Source organism: Anas acuta, chromosome 8, assembly GCF_963932015.1.
Source record: "Anas acuta chromosome 8, bAnaAcu1.1, whole genome shotgun sequence".
NCBI lineage: Eukaryota > Metazoa > Chordata > Aves > Anseriformes > Anatidae > Anas > Anas acuta.
In genome coordinates this window covers 3,981,950-3,999,505 of record NC_088986.1, presented here as the reverse complement: position 1 = coordinate 3,999,505, position 17,556 = coordinate 3,981,950, and the positions used below count along the sequence as shown (strand labels likewise).

The 17,556-nt window shown below is 38.7% G+C and overlaps 1 protein-coding gene across 9 annotated transcripts in view; it reads left to right on the top strand.

Moving 5' to 3' along the window:
• FGGY (FGGY carbohydrate kinase domain containing) overlaps positions 1-17,556 on the top strand; it is a 137,369-nt gene that overhangs the window by 14,182 nt on the left and 105,631 nt on the right. For all 9 annotated transcript variants that reach the window (XR_011099016.1, XM_068690944.1, XM_068690946.1 and 6 more), the window contains 3 exons: positions 90-201; positions 1,612-1,763; positions 9,795-9,883. Coding sequence is in view for 8 of the 9 variants with exons in the window: in XM_068690944.1 (XP_068547045.1) it covers positions 90-201; positions 1,612-1,763; positions 9,795-9,883 (353 nt within the window). In the remaining variant the exon portion in view is untranslated. The remainder of the gene's footprint in view (positions 1-89; positions 202-1,611; positions 1,764-9,794; positions 9,884-17,556) is intronic.

Here is a 17,556-nt window from a genome sequence, read left to right as displayed (position 1 = left end):
TTTAACTCGCTTTCTGTGGTCATCGGTTCACATGGTACTCTCACGTGTATGGATATATTTGTATATAAGTGTGTTTTATATATTTGCAGAAAGTCGTCTGTGGCATAGATGCCAGCCGGATTCGAGGGGTTGGCTTTGATGCTACATGTTCCCTTGTTGTTGTGGATAAGCAGTTCCAACCTTTGGCAGTCAACTCTGAAGGTAGGACTCCAGCACAGAAGTTGGTGTTAGCAGCAATGCAATTGAACTTGGTTTCATCCAAAGGCAGGGTCATGGGGTTGAATCTTGAAGGCAGAATGTCTTTTCTATTAAAAGACTTTTTTCTGTTTTTATTCCTTTAATTCTACTGCAAAAGTAGATTTTTAAAGTAGATATTTTGAAAGACTTAAGAAAAATCTGTTTTTTTTGTTTGTTTTTGCAGAATCCTATTTAAGATAAGGTGTGTGCTAAATCAGTACGTACACAGCCGTAATCACAATTCTGTTGATGTTCACCTTCTACCTCAGATATATTTGTCATCTCCTCCTATCTTTCTCAAAAAAAGCAAGCCAAATCAAAAAAAAAAAAAAAAAGCCAACATTGCCCCCGAAATGTCCTTTGCTAAATTTAAGCAAGATTATTTATTTTTCAGTTTGAGAGTTTTTGACAATCTGTTCAATGTGTAATGATGTCTGGGGCTATTTTGGTCTGTTGAGTCAAATTCAGTTCTTGTTTTTTATTCTCTGATACACAAGACAAGAACTTTGACTTCACACAATGTTGTTGTTAAATAAAAAGACAGGAATGGACAGAATACTGTCACACTGAGCGTGCACTGGTCTGATTTCAAGCAGTCTTGCAGATCTAAGTTGAATTTGGATCCATGTTAGGAATATTGGTGTGCCTCATAGAGCTGGCTTGTCTTGGAGTATGTTTTCAAGATGAAATATGCATGAGTGGCTGTGTCATGAAGTTGAGTGTGCAGTGTGCTCAGCGTGAGAGTAATGTGAAGTGTCACTTGGATTACTGTTCCACCTGTCTAGCATGGCCTTTGCAGGTTAATTTAAATAATATGTTTCTTGTTTCTTGCTGATATGTGTGACACAGACTCGCCAAATGCTTTTGCCTTTCACATCCAAAATAAAATTATTGCAGCAAATTACCCCCATGAAAGTATTTCTGAAAGGATTTAGGGTAGTTTTCTCATGACAATAGAAGAGGAAAAAGAATCTTTGCCACTCTGGCTGACTGGTTAATTTCAATTTATAATTTAATTTGTCAGATTTTGTCATATTTTTAATTCTCAGTCACCAGAAAGCTTCTTTATGCTTTTAAATATATATGCACTCTGCAAAAAAAGTGGCTTTGGATGAAAGACACTCTACAAGAGCATGGCTTCTCCAAGTTGTTGGGTGCTCACAAGCCTGACTGGTTTCACCCAGCATTCTCAGTGCTCAGCATGTCTTAAAATTGGGCACAGTTTTATCTTTAGACACCTACTGTCAATTGTTTAAGCAAGTAGTATTTGAGTTTTCCATGAAAAAGTGAAGCAGTTTAGAGCATAGTAACTTACAGAACTTAGGTAGAGTTCTACCAGCCCTAAAACAATCTCTATTTTATTTATTTTTAAAGGACAAAACGATAGGAATGTCATTATGTGGATGGACCATCGTGCAGTCAGTCAAGTAGACCGCATCAATGCAACGAAACACAGGGTTTTGAGCTACGTTGGGGGAGTGATGTCTGTGGAAATGCAGCCACCTAAACTGTTGTGGATAAAGGAAGTGAGTACCTCTAAGATTGTGATGTATTTCTAGTAATAATTAATACTCTGCTGATTTCTGAGAACGAGGTCCATAAAGAAAATTCTTCAACCTTAGTGGTGTGCAAAATTCTTCAACCCAAAGGTGCGCAAAGTAAGGCCAGCAACATCTCCAATGCTTTGAGATTCTTTTTTTTTTTTTCCCTCTCAATTATTTAGAAATATCTTTAATCTTATAGAGATTCAGTTTTTTCCCACTGAAACATTTCATATGCCTTTCTTACATAATTTTAAGGTCAGGTATACATAGGAATTTAGGTGCAGGTGATATACTGTTCTTTCTGCTTCAAATACTGTAGCTGGACGTGCTTACAGGGGTGCAGGCTCTGTTTCTGGGATGGATTTATAGCAATGTGTATACAGCACTGTCTCGACACTGGGTATCCTTGCTCAATGTCCTGCCTTTGAGGTAATGCATCCAGCAGTGAGGGGCTGTGTGATGTCTTTGGCTGCTGGTATAGAAATGATATAGAAATGGTTCGGTTAGAGCTCCATCAACCTTCCAAAAAAAAGGACCGAACAATTTAGTTCAGTACTGCCTGTAGGAAGTTGACCATCTGTAGAAGGAAGGTACTCTGTTCATAATGTAGAACTCTGCTTCTGTCTCATGCTTAAATTTTGTGTGTTACAGGATGACATACAGCTTTTTAATAGTAACTGTCAGATAAAAGGAAAAATGCTTGCCACTTGAATTTTTCATAACCTCTTCCAGTCTGGCTTTTACATTTGGTCTCAATGCTGGCTGTCATTTCAACGAAGCCCAAATGTGAATTACTTTCTGACAGTTTCAAGCAGCTGAAGTCTCTTGTCCTTACAAATGTCCTATAATAACACACTAAACTGTATATAATAAGGTGCAGGCTGGGGAAAATCGAAGGAGTCAATTGGTAGAAGCAGGTACTGGCAGATTAATGGTCACTAAGGATAATAAATGCTGTTTGTAAATGCTACACAGAAATACTAATATCAGTCTCCTAGAACTTTGCTTCCTGAGGCATGAGTATCAAATGTAAGTTGCCGTATGTAAATAATAAAAAGTGAAATAATAAAAAATCTTTTTCCACAATAGACTTAGAGAAGAGGGAACCAGAACTTCAAGCCAGGATGTCAGGAGACCATAGACCATCGTGATTTTTTTTTTTTCCTTTCCTTCTTTATACATTTCTGAATGCAAGAATGGATTGGCATATTCTAATGTGACTGGCCATAATCAAAACTGACTTTGGGAACTTCCGAAGACAATTTACTTAAGTGATATAGTAAAAGATTTTTACTCAGTCTAGTGAAAGGGGAGCTTATGTTGACTAAACTGAGGTGTATTCTGAAGCTTTGTAAGACCTTTGTCCCTTTGGTAGGCATCATGTTTCTGGAAATTGAATTTCCATTACTTGAAGAATTTTCATTTAAACAATTATAGGTATTTCTAAAGAATACAGCTTATCAAATTTACTCTGAATTATTGGAGGTAATGAAGAGGGAGGAGAAGAGGGAGAGGGCTAAGGTGACCTAACTGTGCTTTTCCATTTCCGTCATCTTTTTCTTACTAGAATTGAAGTTGAAGATGACCTCACTCATCGTGAGGAAGGAGCTGATTTCATTGTACGAGAAGTAAATGCTGGGCATTATCTCTTATGACTTTCCTGTTGTACATGACTTGTATTTATTTGTGGAAGGATGTTGCAGTTTTTCTTCCAAATCACAAGTTATTCTCATCAGCTCCTTTTTGACTTTCCATAGAATATTTTATCTTGTATATTTCTTTTAATTTTTTTACATTTCCACTGCACAGAGAATAAAGATTTAACTAGAAAGTAGAGGCTTCAGAGCATGTTCTGTTCATCCAGCTCTTTCACTCTATTCCATTTTGATTTCAGATTAAGAAACCAAAATGCAGAGGCCCTAATAGGTCTTTGAGATCTTTTGTTTGAATTGTCTTGGCTTACGTTCAGTTCATTACTGCTGAATCATTTTACCCAGTGGCACCTACTGGCTAGTCTACATGGAATTACTTGGATGGTCTTGACGTTTGTGGTTGCAGATAGGTATTTATATGACAAAGCCACCACTGCCTGTGAAGTTTGCATGTAGGTGACCGCTCTTTGCAGTAAATGATCAATTGAACGCAGCTACCGTATAGCCTGTGGAACCTCCTTGTTGGAGTGTGCATATCTGTGGCTTAGGAACAACATTTTATTTCTTTGCCTGTGTGGACCATGTGTGGCGATAGGGTCCAGTGTTAAATCTGAAATATAAACCGAAACGAATATGTGACTTTCTAAAACCTAATTTCTATGGATACGGTCACATTTCAGCATGGCATGTGGTCAGCTGAATTAACAACATCAGCTGTAGGTGAAACTGAAAAAAACAGTCATTATCTTTTCACAAATATTTAGAAACCAGCTGAAAGATAATTCTGACAAAGTCTTCCTGAAGTCAATAAGATAAGTTTGAATGTAAACTTCAATTAAAAATAACATAGCTCTTAGTTACTGGGTCTTTCGAAATAACCAATTAAATTCTCTCTTCTAGCAATGATTTCTTGGATTTCTTTATTATTTAGAATTGTCTTGCAAAATGTTATTGCCAATAGTGTTTTTTTGTTTGTTTTTGGTTTTATTTTTTGCCCCTCTGTAGTTGCAGGTACACTTTTTTTTTTTTCAGCTTTGCTAAGCCAGTTGTTCTGTTTTATTGACTTTGGCTAGAGAAATTGCATGTTCACTGGCAGAAGGAGACCACAGACAGTTCTGGTGGGTAAATTTGTGCTATGAACTGAACATGTAGGTACATCTCCTTAACTTGGAGATTCTTTTGCAGATGCATGTCAGTTCATATGTGGCTATACAGTGTCTTTGATCTATGGTGTGGCAAACCAACAGTACAGTAGTGAGGACATAACTTAAACAGAGCACCATAAAAGCTGTGTTGGTTATTTCTCCAGCTCTAGAATTAGCTTGTTAGCATTTTTTCCCAGAGGTAGCAAAGAAAGAATCTTGTTTACTAATTTTTGGCTGGAAATTTTACTGCAGCCAGTGCCAAAACAGGAGGATGCTTGTTACATTTTCATCGTACTAATGACATTACGAATCAACCATTTCTAAAAAATATTTGTCCCATTAAATCAGAGGTGCTGTAGCATATTCCAAATGGGTGGGGGATGCTGAACTGGGAATAGGTATTTGCTTGGTAGTCCCCAGATGCAGTGTAGTCTTCCTATAGTGTGCTTTCACACCTCATTTTTAACTATGGTGAGTAAAAGCAAAGAAGAGCCTCCCTTTAGCAAAAACAAAAAACAAATGGCTAGCATATAATTCCTGTGCAATTAATCATTAAAATTGATAGTTCTCTAGTTATTTTCTTCATATTTTTTTCTGGCACATTGTTCAGTGATCATTCTGTATGTTACTGGTTAACATCCTTAACATCTTCAGTTACAGATGCCTTTTTATGCATTATTGTTCTCTCTTTTTTTTTTTTTTCTGCATACCCGCAGCTTAACAGCCAATGGAATAATTTGCAGAAACAATTAAAACATCTCTTTCCAGGGCTAGGGATGAGAGAAAAATAGCTGATGTACTGGCATTAGCTTGGCAGCAACATTCATGCGTGTCTTCTCCCTTGCTGCCTTTTGCAGTTGTTTTTTTTTTTTTTTTGTTGTTGTTCAATGCTACTTGTAAGATTTTACCATTTAAAAACCCCTCAAACTCCATGTTCAGTGAAAATGGATCCAAGCTGCTGGGTTTGGAACCAAACTCGATAAGGTTTGTTTATAAATGCTTTAACAGCTTTTAGTTATCAGGATCCATACGTAATTTAGACATAGTTGCTTAGGTTGTACTTTGGACTGTTGAGTTTGGCTTTTAGTTGCAGTTGCTAATCCAGCAGGAGTAGCACTTAAAAAAAAAAAAAAAAAAAAAAAAATGTTTAACAGCTGGAAGGTTTGAAACACCTGCACCTCTGAGTGTCTGTCACCCAGCCATACACCCAGCAGGTTACTTTCCAAGGTGGCCTCACACCCCCAAGAAACACTTCCAGCCTTAAGATGAATCTGATAATTCAGTTTTTACCAATTACTTTGAGTGCAACTGGTAGTTACCAAACTGATCGGTTTGCCTTGGCTCTGGCAAGGATGGTATTTCTGCCTAGAGCTTATCTTGGGTATCAGAATAGCTCTATGGCATGGTTTTGCGTCTGATCTGAGGTGTGGGAGATCCAAGCCCCAAGTTCTTGCTTGGTCTGAATTGGAGTAGGGTGTGGGACATCAGTTTCTTATATCCTCATGAGCGTGTGCATTGTCTTCAGTCGTTCTTTTTCTTCCTTGACACAATGCATATTTGTTTTCTGTAAGTGAGAAGAAGAGAGACTGACACACTACATAGCCTACTGTTACAGATTGCCTGGGAGATTTCGTTTCAAATTTTGGGTTGAATTGGTAAAAGCAGGCTGTTCTTCAGTGAATGTTTTCTTCTCTGATTTTTCAGATGACTTAAATCTTGACCTGATATGGATCTGGAATGTCCATGCCAGCTTTCTTTGTTACACTAAACTGTAAAAACCTCTTTTTTTGTCCCCCTCCTTTTAATCTAGGTTTCTAACAAACCAGTTAGGGATGATTTTTGAATTTGTGGGTTTTGACTTACAAATAACCATAAAATACAGACCAATGCCCTGTAGTAAATCATGTTTTGCTTCTAGCCCATCTTAAGTTATTCCTGTGGTCAACAGGGTTCAGATGCAAAGGCTGCCTGTAATAACATTTAAGTTCTTTTGATTCATATTAATCTGTATTAGCAATAATGAAAGTCTGCAGAGCTTCAGTGTTTCAATATTTTACTTCTGGTGGGGGGAAAAAAGTTTTTTCACTGACACTAGATATCTGAAGATTACTTCTTTTTACAAGAAAATAAAGTACCCTGTAAAAGTGGAAATCAGAAATAGACTACCTCAACCAACCAGTCAAATGCAAATGTGAAAGTTCCTTTCTACGTTCCTGTAGGTATCTCCAGAAAATGGTTAGATACTGGAGCTCAGTATCCAACCATTATATCCATGGGACAGTGAAGACCTTCCCAGCCCTACTTAGCAGTTCTGCCAGTCCCTCACTCTGCTTTTATCCTTCTTGTCTAGGAATATTTAAAGACGCTGTACTTTGCAATTCTTAAACTTCCACAGATATTCAAGATTATCTATGAGGATTTCAAAAAGTTATTGTTTAGAGACGTAGGTTTTTGTTTGCTTGTTCATTTTTATTATTTCAAATATGGCAGTGAAGAAAGAGGAATCCATGAGAACCTCTCAAAAATAGAAGGAATGAATTAGTTTCTTTACAAGTGAGTTTGGAGGGTGAGTCGCAGGATATGAATACAGCACTGGGAACGTTCCTGGATCTTTTCCACAGTGCTTTTAATGTGGTCACAGATTTCTGACTGTGAGTGAAAATAAATTAGAATTAACTTCAGTGAGTGTCGAAAACGTGGAGACTTTTCAGTTTGTTTGGAAAAAGCATCAGGACATGCCATTTTTTTTGTCTGTGTTAATTAGTGATGACAAAGCATCGAGATGGCAAAGAATGAATCATTTGGATGTTCATGAAACAAAATACTTCAGTGTCACTAACATGTGGCTTTTGGGAATTCCTGAAGCAGTAGAATAAAGAACCAGGGAACATCTTTGATAAAACAGATTTGCTTGAAGTGGACAGTTATTCTTAATCTGTTTTCTTTTATGATTAACATTAAAGGCCGATCTACTTCTGTTGTTACTTAAAGACTATTTACCAATACATAATGGTTTATATGATCAAAAGAGGCCGAATGACCTGTGTACTAACCTTGGGAGCACCTGTGCATTCACGTAAAAAGTCAAATTTTGATGTGAGCAGCAGCAACATACATCTGGAAGATAAGCTAAACCCAAGTGATTTGGAACAGGCATCCAATGCTTGTATGGTTTGTGTTAAAAGTTTGCAACTGGATCATTCTTTTTTTTTTTTTTTTTTTTGAATTCAGTATGAAGCCAGTAAATTAGAGAAGCTTTTGAAGAGCTAAACTGAAAGAAGATAGATTCTTTTCATCATCCAAACCAAACCAAAATTATGCATTTTTGTACCTACCAATTTGGTTTTTATAATGGAATTCATAGATTCCATTTTAGTAACTTTCTGGAATTTATAAGATTTTGGTTTGAAATAGCTTAGTATCTGCGTTAAGTTAAAAGCAAATTGTATTTCTTAAAACTGAATTACCTTTTATTTCAATTCATCATGTACCTTCATTTTCACTACAGAAAATTGATGTCAGCTTTGATAATGCAAGGAATTTAATTTTTCATACTACTTATTGACAATTCATTGAATAATTTGGAAAAAAAAAAAGCCTTGAAAATAAAATCATAATAACAAAGCTATTAGAAGCTTCGCTAAAATAGTTTAGCCACTTATTCAGCCGTTTACCACAGATTCTTACAGGGCTGTTTGGTTTTTGTTTTGTAGCTCAGTAGCTTGTGCTACTGAGGCTCTTAGTGTTTAATACTTTCACTTTAAAAAAAAAAATGCTTTGCATCTGGAATCTTGCACAAGACTTTTGTCCTGAACTGATGGAGAGTAGATGAAAACAGTAGGACCTGAAAGCTAAAAGACAATAAGGCAAATAAATCATCCCGCAGATTTCTTGCGTATAGATAAAGACCCACGTAATTTTCAATCTTACGCATTTCTGAAGTACCCCTCTAGCTCCACTGTAGCTTGCTAGATGCGACTGTTGACCTAAATTCTGTTTTTTGTTGAAACTGGCAGGGCTCTGTGTCCAAAAGACCCCAGCTAGGATGTGGTGATCTTAGTGAGCCAACTTGTCATTGTTTCAGTTATTTAAAAAGGCAGTGGAGATTTTTTAAAGCAATCTTCTCTTTCTGTGGAAGTCTGATTTGTCAACCTTGCGGCTGGCAGCACTGCCTTCGTTTTTTTTTGGTATTTCCAAGTTATCTCAATACACCAAGGTGGTCACTGGGTGTTACTGTGGTGGTGCAGGACAGGGCAAGGCTGCTCTGCCATGGGACGTTACTCTTTGGGGAACTTCCTTGCCATTGATCATCCTGTGATACCTGCACCAAACTCTGTAGATGATCTCTCTTGGCAGAAGTTCTTTAGGAGCTTGGAAATGTCATGTGGCTATTGGGAGCTTATGGGGATAGTTCTGCTAATTGTTGTCTGCAATCATCTTCACTTACTCCGTCAATTGGAGAAATAGCATTTCTCTGTTCAACTGGGAACCCACCACTTTGTATTTTGGTACTCATTTCAACCAAATTTTACAAAAGAGAGGCAGAGTTTGCACACTTTTATTGGTTGTTGGTGAGCATTTATGTGGATGCTTCGATGGCAACTGTAAGGTTGTAGTGTGGCATTGAAGCTGATTGTTATCGGTTCATCCATTTGGTCGAGAGCTTCTGAATGTCCCAGCTGTGGGGAAAACCAGCTTCCCTGGAAGCTTACAGGTCCTTGCAAGCTTTGATCAATTGGCCAGATAGATTGGAAAGGTTTGTTCTGGTGCTCACATAGGTATTTGTGCTTTTTTCTTTTTTTTTCTGTACTTAGAGCTCAGAAGTAACAAATATAAAATGGTTAATTTTAGAAAGTAGAGCATTCTTCAAGGAAATATTTTTTTGAGTAAATTGTCTACTGATTTTGAGACTGCTCTGACATTAAGCAGCTGACTGGGAACTGAAAGAGCCCACGTTATTGATCTGAAACATGTGCCTCCATGAAGTCTTCTTGGGAAACTCGTTTCTTATGATCAGTCCCTGGTGGGGAAGGACTCAGTTCTTCAGGCAGTAAATTGCTGCAAAGTGAGCAGAGCAGGAATCTAGGGAGAGATCAGAACACTGGGTTTGGAAAGATTGTCATTTTTACACAACGGGCAGGTTTATTAATTTTGTTAAAATAAGGACGTGATCATGTCTGGCCTCTAATATCTATGTTTCTATTTTTTTTTGTTAGAACTTGCAAGAATCATGCTGGGAGAAGGCAGGCTACTTCTTTGATCTTCCAGATTTCTTATCTTGGAAAGCCACAGGTGTTACTGCAAGGTATGTTAATTATAACATTATGATTTGGTCGTCTTAGTCTATTTTCTTATGTATGTTCCTGCTTTAATTCATTTTGACTGGACATGCTGTTATATACATCTGTCTGTAATTGTCTGCCCCAAAACATCTTGAACCTATCTCCTGCTTCCATTGTGCATTCCTGAACACAGTTGTTCCTGTGAGCAGTGTAATTCACAGATAGAGTATGTTGCTACAACTGTTGGTTAATTGGTCTTATACCCCATTTTGGAACATAAATATGATTGCTCTAGTTACTGTGAAATATGCATCTAATAATGCTTTGAAATCTGCTTTTGTTGACAAATTTATTGACTTTTTGAGAATTGAAACAAAATACTTTGCTTGTATGGTAGGCATCTGGTAAAACCTTTCTAAAAATGGTTGCTTCAGTGTAAAATGTGGCAGCTGTATTGCTTTCCAAAGCATCTTTTTATCCATTTATCAGTACCTTTTGAGAGAAGCCCTTTAGTCTTGATTAAAGTGACTTCACTACAAGTGATGCATTTGCAGATAAATAAGTCCATGTGAAAAGTGAGGTAAAGTGTTAATTGGTTAAAAAAATAATTAAATAAAGTCTTATGGCCTAGTTCCACACCCAGCTCTGTGCAGGTCACAGATATTTCCATCACAGTTTACAGAGTTGTAACTGTGCAAAAAACTAGTCTAAAATGACAAGTGGTTACAGGCTAGCTTTAGGCTCCTGAAGTGGAAGATGCCTGCACATCAAGCACAGTTCTTTTTGTTTGAGTGCTTTCTTTCTCCCTAGTCAGTCTCCATAATAGACACCTATTGTTAAATATTTTGCATTATATAGCAGGAAAGTGCAAGTTTAGCTTATTAAAAAAAAAAAAAAAAAAAAAAAAAGCAATGTTTTTGTAAGATCTTGGTAGCTTTCAGTTGAAAGATAGTATCTCAAGTTTAGTCAGATTCCTGTGCTGTGTGGCTGTGAACTATGTAACAAGGGAACAACCCTCACCCCAAAGATCTTGCAATCTCGGCTGACTTCTCACCTGACCCAACTCTAATTTCAGGAGGATAAATCCCAGGCTCCCAGAGGATGTGCCATGCAGGGCCTCTGTACTGTGAAAACACTCAAGACTTTGATTTAAAACTAGCACCCTGTGCTCAGGGGACTAGGCGGAGAAAGGCAATTGCCTGTTTTTCTATAAACAATTTAAGGGTGCTGCAGATCGAGTGCTTCTCAAATTTTGGCACAATTGTGTGGGAGAAAACTAGTTTCCTGTCCTAAAGAGAGCCTTTTTGAGGTAGTTGGAGGATATGATGACCTGGAAAATAGGTATGCCTAAATATCACTTGTATGTGGCTACAGAGTTTTGCCATTTGTCTTGTAATAATTCTGTTTAGCAGAACATGGAGGAAACATTTTTATCTGCTCCTACATGTGGTAGGAGCATCGTATTGCACCTGGCTAGGACACTGGTTAGAACGCTGTTCCAAACCCAGTTTCAGTTTGGCCTTGTGGCCAGATGGAGATTAATAGATGGGATGAAATGTGTGAGCAAATCAAGAAATGATCACCTTGTGCTGATATACAAAAAAGCCAAAACGGAATGCAGTCCTGTCCATCTTGGGTTTAATGGTGGCAGCTTTAATGTATAAAAGAAATCCCCCTCTCTGTTCTCTCTTTCTCTCTCCATCTCTCTTAATCTCCAACTAGTGCGAGAGCTGATGGAAAAGAAGAGCAGTGCCTTCCTGCAGCCTTAAAGATGTAGCTGTTACTATGGCTAATTCTTTAGCTGTTGGGAAATGAATGGTTATATCAAAGTACAGGAGTTATGCTGGCGGGGCAGCTCTCTGAATTGCAGAAGTGAGGGCTCGCTGCTAACAACGGATGCTGCAGCACTGGGGAGTCTGGATGGAGAAGAGGATGACTGTGCTCAGGACAGTGAAGCTGTTTATCATCTGCCTTTTATGTATTCCTGAAAATTCCCACCTGCTGTGGTTTTTGCAAAACTCTTGCTAGAATTACACAGTCGGTGTGCCATGCCTGGTGTTTGCTATTCCAGCATAGTATTTGTCATCTGTTTGCTGCATGTACCTGTCAGTGGTTGTAAATTCTGGGAGGTCTTTGGGGAAGAGCAGGGGATTTTTTGGGTAAGTTGTCAATGCCCAGCACTGCAGGACCCTAATTCCTCCTGGGAACTTGGGATGGAGCAAATAGATCTTACAAACTAAAGACTTTATTCTGTAATGCTATTTTAACCTGTACAGGAGTACAGCCTGAATTCTTGGGATGAAAATTTTCAGCCTCCTCTGTAGATTATGGCAGGAGGCTTTAAAAAGAAGTTAGGAAGGGGTACATGGGAGCTTAGAGCATGGTAACAGAGTTATTGTCCACTGTCCCTTATGGATGCCTTCAGTTAAGGGACAGGGTTAATTTGTGAGTTTTTGGGGAGATCTCTGGCACTCAGATCTCAGTGAAGCTCAGGTGCTCTTGCTCTGAAAGTAGATCTGGAAGGGAGCGCTCGTGGGTAACTCCAGCTCCTTGGTCCCTCCTCGCTTTGGGTCTGTGTTCTTAGCAGCAGCTTTCTGGGGGGGTGAGGCAGAAAAATCTCTTCTCAAATAAAAAAAAAAAAAAAAAGTACTGCAAAAGGTTGTACTCCAGATTAGAGCTGACTGAATTATTAGTGGCGAGTCTATTTCCTTGGAAATGCCATTTTGGTTAGTCCAGAAGTTTTTGACGGTATTGATGAATGTTGTACGGGAGAGAGGAATGTAGGGAAAACACTTTATGGAGAAAGTGGTATGTGTGTGTTTGTTTTTGTTTTTCATCACTCCCTCTGGTTCAACCTTTTTATATTTTGGGTGAAGTAGTTCCTTGCACAGCCTCCTGTGCTGCTTTAATGTGTGCTCCCCCACATTAAACTGATCGTTTTGGCTCTAGTGGAATGTCTTATATGGTAACAAAGGAGGGAGAAATAGGAAAATAAGGACAAGAAATATTTTGTTGGAATTAAACCTACTTTTTTTTTCCATCCTCTGCTCTCCCCTGTGCACACCTGTTTCTTGAGAATTTCCATGTAGTTTGGTGAAGTGAAGTAATTCATCCCGCATATGTTCATAATTCTGTGGAAGTGGGAATTAACAAGTGTAAGATTCTTACCACCTTTTCTCCCCTTGAGCACAAAGGAGCCTATTCACAGGGCAAGGCACAGTGTTAGTCATTGTGAATCACACGTTACATGGCCCTGATAAAAGATACAGAGTTTTTAATCTGTTTTGGTGGTGGGTATTCTACTAGGATCAAAGCAGTTGCAGAGACACTTTTGTAGGAGACTTCTGCATACATCGAAACTATTAGTCTTGCTTCTTTCCATTTTGAAGTGCCAGTTTAAAACATTTTGGATGTTTTTAACATTTAAAAACTGTATGTACCCTGTTTGGTTTCACTGAGATTACTCAGTGCTACAAGTTAAGCAGTGTGTGATCAGGATTTGAAGTATTTGAAGACAGTTCTTGATAAGTGTTTCGGAGTATGAAATCGTTTGTTTTTCACCTTCAGATGATTCTACTGGCTTCAACTGTCTTGTTGCCAAAGGACTTTTTCCCAGTGGATATCTAGTAAGCACTAAATGCTTTCTACCTGAAAGATGGGCACTCAAACATACTCAGATTTTTACCTTTGAAATTGCTGTATGTCTCAGTGAACAGCATCTACCCATGAACTGCAAAAGATGAGTTCCAAACTGATGATTCCCATTGGTCTTCAAAGATCACCCACAATATTCCCTATTAAAAATACTCATATTATTGCTCCGTTGGGTTGATGAAATACCGTGTGGTTGTTCTGAATGATCCAGATGCTGGTCTGCATTAAGAAGTGTTACTGACATCTCTCTAGTTAACCTTTGGAACATTTCCTGCCCCCCAGGGCTGCAGCAACGAGCATTGGTTTGGCCACTTGAGTACTCAGTTGTCTTACTGCAGAAGTGCTGCTGGGGAGAGGAAGAGAGCTGGTTTTTCACAGACATGTTAGCAGTGCTTTTCAGAGGCTCAGCACTTTTACTCATGGTGAGTGTGACTCACTGCTCTCTTCCACCCACCGTCTATAACCTCTGATAACTTTTCCTTTATATGGTATTTTGGATGAAGCTATCTTAATAATATCTAAATACATACCTGGTTTAGTTAGAAGTTACTGCGTTGTGGATGGAGGATTTGTATCAGAGATGCACTTCTACAATTCTGCTGTATTTCTAAGTCTGATGAAGGATTAGTCTGTGGAGAAGACTATGGCTAAGCTGTTACATCAGGTAGAATTCACACACAAATTTCTCAAAAGGTCATGTGCATTGAGGTCCAGCATTCTGCTTGAGGCCACTTCCAATCACAAGCATTTTGCTCCCTGGAAAACCAGGTAGTCTTTACTGGATTCACATGGTTCAAGATGAGCTGTAATCAAAAGAGAGTAGAGGTTTTGGAAGCGCAGGTAGGAATGTCAGGCCTGACAGTAACTGAAGTGGAGAGTATCCAACATGCAAGAAGCCACTGGATGAGGAAGAACAATTCAGTACCTATAAAGAAAACATTGGCAAATAGTTCCTAAGTGAGAAGTAGCAGAATGAGTGAAGAAGTCAGACACGTAGAACTCTTTTAAAGAAACTCCCAAAGTTGCAGAAAAAAAAAGTCAGAACAAGCTGACATTTATATGAACTTTTTTTTTTAATGTTATACTCCAAATGTGTTAATAGTTGGGGAAGGTAATTTATTAACTAGTAGAGACTTCATCTCATGTATGAGTATTGACCCAAATGATTCTCCTGTGGAAATATTTGTCCACTCAGTCTTCAACTGCTAGCCTTTACTCCAGGGAAAATGATATAGCAGAGATGTTTTGTTGGGAAATCTTTTGTAAATTATCTACATCCAACATAGATCTCAGAATCACGAGTTTCTTCAGAGAAAAACAGTTTCATAGGAAAGAAGTTCACACTGTTATAGTAATTGCAGGCTGTAAACTTAAACACAAATGGCTGTAGTTCTTAAAAAAAAATATCAAAAAAACATGAACCACATAACTAGTTTTAGGCTATTTATGTGTATAAGGGGGGGGAAGGGTATCTTTTTAATATACAGTATATTTTCAGTGGGAAAATACCTTGACAATTTTTTTCCTTCTCCTTCATTTATGAGAAGGAGGCTGGTGTCTTGGTTTATGTACATTTAAATAGCTGACTCTTTACATTAAGCAGTGATTAAGTCCTAAAGGTTTATTTATAACCTCCTCCCACTTGCTTATTGTTAGGGCTAAGGATGGCTCTGTTGTACTGATTTAAATCCAGAGAACTCGTGATGTTAGTGGGATTGACGCAGAGCGTGCTGGGATAAATAGGAGGAGAATATGGGCCATTGCTGAACTGCAGTGCTGGAAGCTTGCAGTAAAACATTAAAGCTAGGGAGGTACTTTTGAATCCAGGAACCTTGATTCAGATCTGCTTTATCATGTCCCCTGTGTGATTTGTAGAAGTGAATTTTTGGAGGTGTTTAGACAACTGTATACCTTTGAGGATTTGATTCTTACTCATTCATATGTTTGTTCTTCATCTGTTAAACTGATACATACATATACTGCTGTGAGGTTGCTTCTTTTCCCCTTGTTTTATCACTTTTCCTTCAGTGATTTTGTCACTGTGATTAGTGGAGTCCCCACCAAGCATTTTATCCAGATGGGCTAGAAACTTCGAAAGGAGAGAGAATTTGGAAGAGGAGCTTATATTTAGAGGTGCTGTAGAAGAGACAAGCTAATGTAAGTTAAATGATTATCTGAAGGATGCTTGTGTCTTTTTAAGGGATTGAGCAATCCTGGTCAGTGAGCCGTGGTAACTGGAGCAGCGCAGACACCATATTCCTGGGGCCAGCTGCCCTTCCCTTCCTTCCTAGCTGGGCCATGACTAATGTATACCCTTTGGCTGGGATTCTGGTGTTTGACTTCTTGTTTATATTTTGTACCAGCTTCAGAAGATGCCCAGTCTGAAAATCGGGCCTCTCTCTGGAAAGAGAGGGGCTAGGGAATGTTTCCTGATCAGCACTACGGTCCATGTGACGGTGACAGTATCCTGACTTGCACTCGGGTTTTATGTCCTGTTTATGAAACCCAAGCCTTCAGACTTGCAGACTTGTTTGGAGAAATCTCTGGAGAAGGGAGAATTATCTTGAAGGGCTGGTAGGGAGGGGAGGGATGGTGTTTTTGAGATTGGACAAACAAAGTACCATGAATTTCCTGTCCTGAAGCCAATAGCAAGTGTCCCTGCGACGGTATCTTTGCCAAACAAGAGAGAATTCCACTTCTATCGGGCTTTTAATAAATTCAAAACATGTTCTTTGGAGACTGGTGACACACAGAGTGATGCAGTGTAAGAAAATAGGAAGTGTGTAGCTGCAAAAATGATCAGGAATGTGAAGGGCAGGTGCAATGTGAGCCATTACTGCTAGATATTTTCTTTTTAATGATTAATTTAAAAACGGCATGTCCTTGGGTCAGAGTCGTCTGAAAGAGCTCTGTGTGCTAAATAAGAAAATTGTTAGCAGGTCTCGTTAATGTTAGCCAGGAAGCATACAGGCAAACAGGAAGCTTTAGCTATTGTTGTTGTACAAATGCCCTTTACAAAATATTAGCAAGAGAAACTTAATGTGTTTTCCACAAGAACAGGAGCCCTTCATAGTGTCTAACTGTATCTGCAGGGCGAAGAAAACCTGCATTGTCCCTCTGCAGCAGCTTTGACATACATCGAGACGTCGCGTTTCAGAGATCTCAATTCACATCTTCAAATATTTACTACTCCAATTATTTTTCTTAAAGATGTTAAGGTCCTTAATTAGCTGCGACGGCATCTAGCATTTAGTTTTCTATTGTGTTCCTTTGCTGCTTAAAAAAAAAAAAAAAAGAAAAAAGAAAAAAAAAGAGTCAGCCAGGTCAGTATAGAAAAGGATTGGGGGCAGGCGCGGTAGTAGATGTATTACTGGCACCCTGCCACGGAGACAGTGAACTCTGAGCCAACCATGAAGTCATTTTGAACTCAGGGAGTCTCACTAATCCAAGGCAATGCGTCTTAATTTGACAAAGCAAAGACTGCTTGATAAGCAACCCCCGCTAGAAATGCTGTTAAACGGGGGTGTTTGTAAGCTTAGATTGTGGCCGAGAAGTGCGGTGATAGGGGAGGAATCATCTTGTTTTCAGGTCCTTACTCCCCCAAGCCCAAAGGCAGGCTTGGCTCCGGTCTCCCCTGCAGTTCGGGCTGTGCAGTGGCTTGATGTGAAATTTGAGAAACATATGTAGTTTTCTATTTCAGGAAAATGAGCTCAGGGATTGAATGTGTGTTTTGTTGGCTGTTAAGCTCTGATCTTGCCTAGTGTGGTAGTTTGAGAGTGTGTGTGTGTGTGTGTGTGTGTGTCTGTGCAATGGTTAAGACATTCGCCAGCACTTTTTAAAAATAAAATTCGGGGTTCATATATTCACTGCTGCTAAAGGTCTTACTTCTGCAGTTTCAAAATGCAACATCCTACATCACAAGCAGCCTAAGTATGCTATGGTACATCAGAAAATGTTTCTGGCTTTTATTTTTCCAAAATAGTCATTAACATTTACTTGAGCTGATGAGTGGTACACACAAAGTTTTCCATCAAGGCAAAGG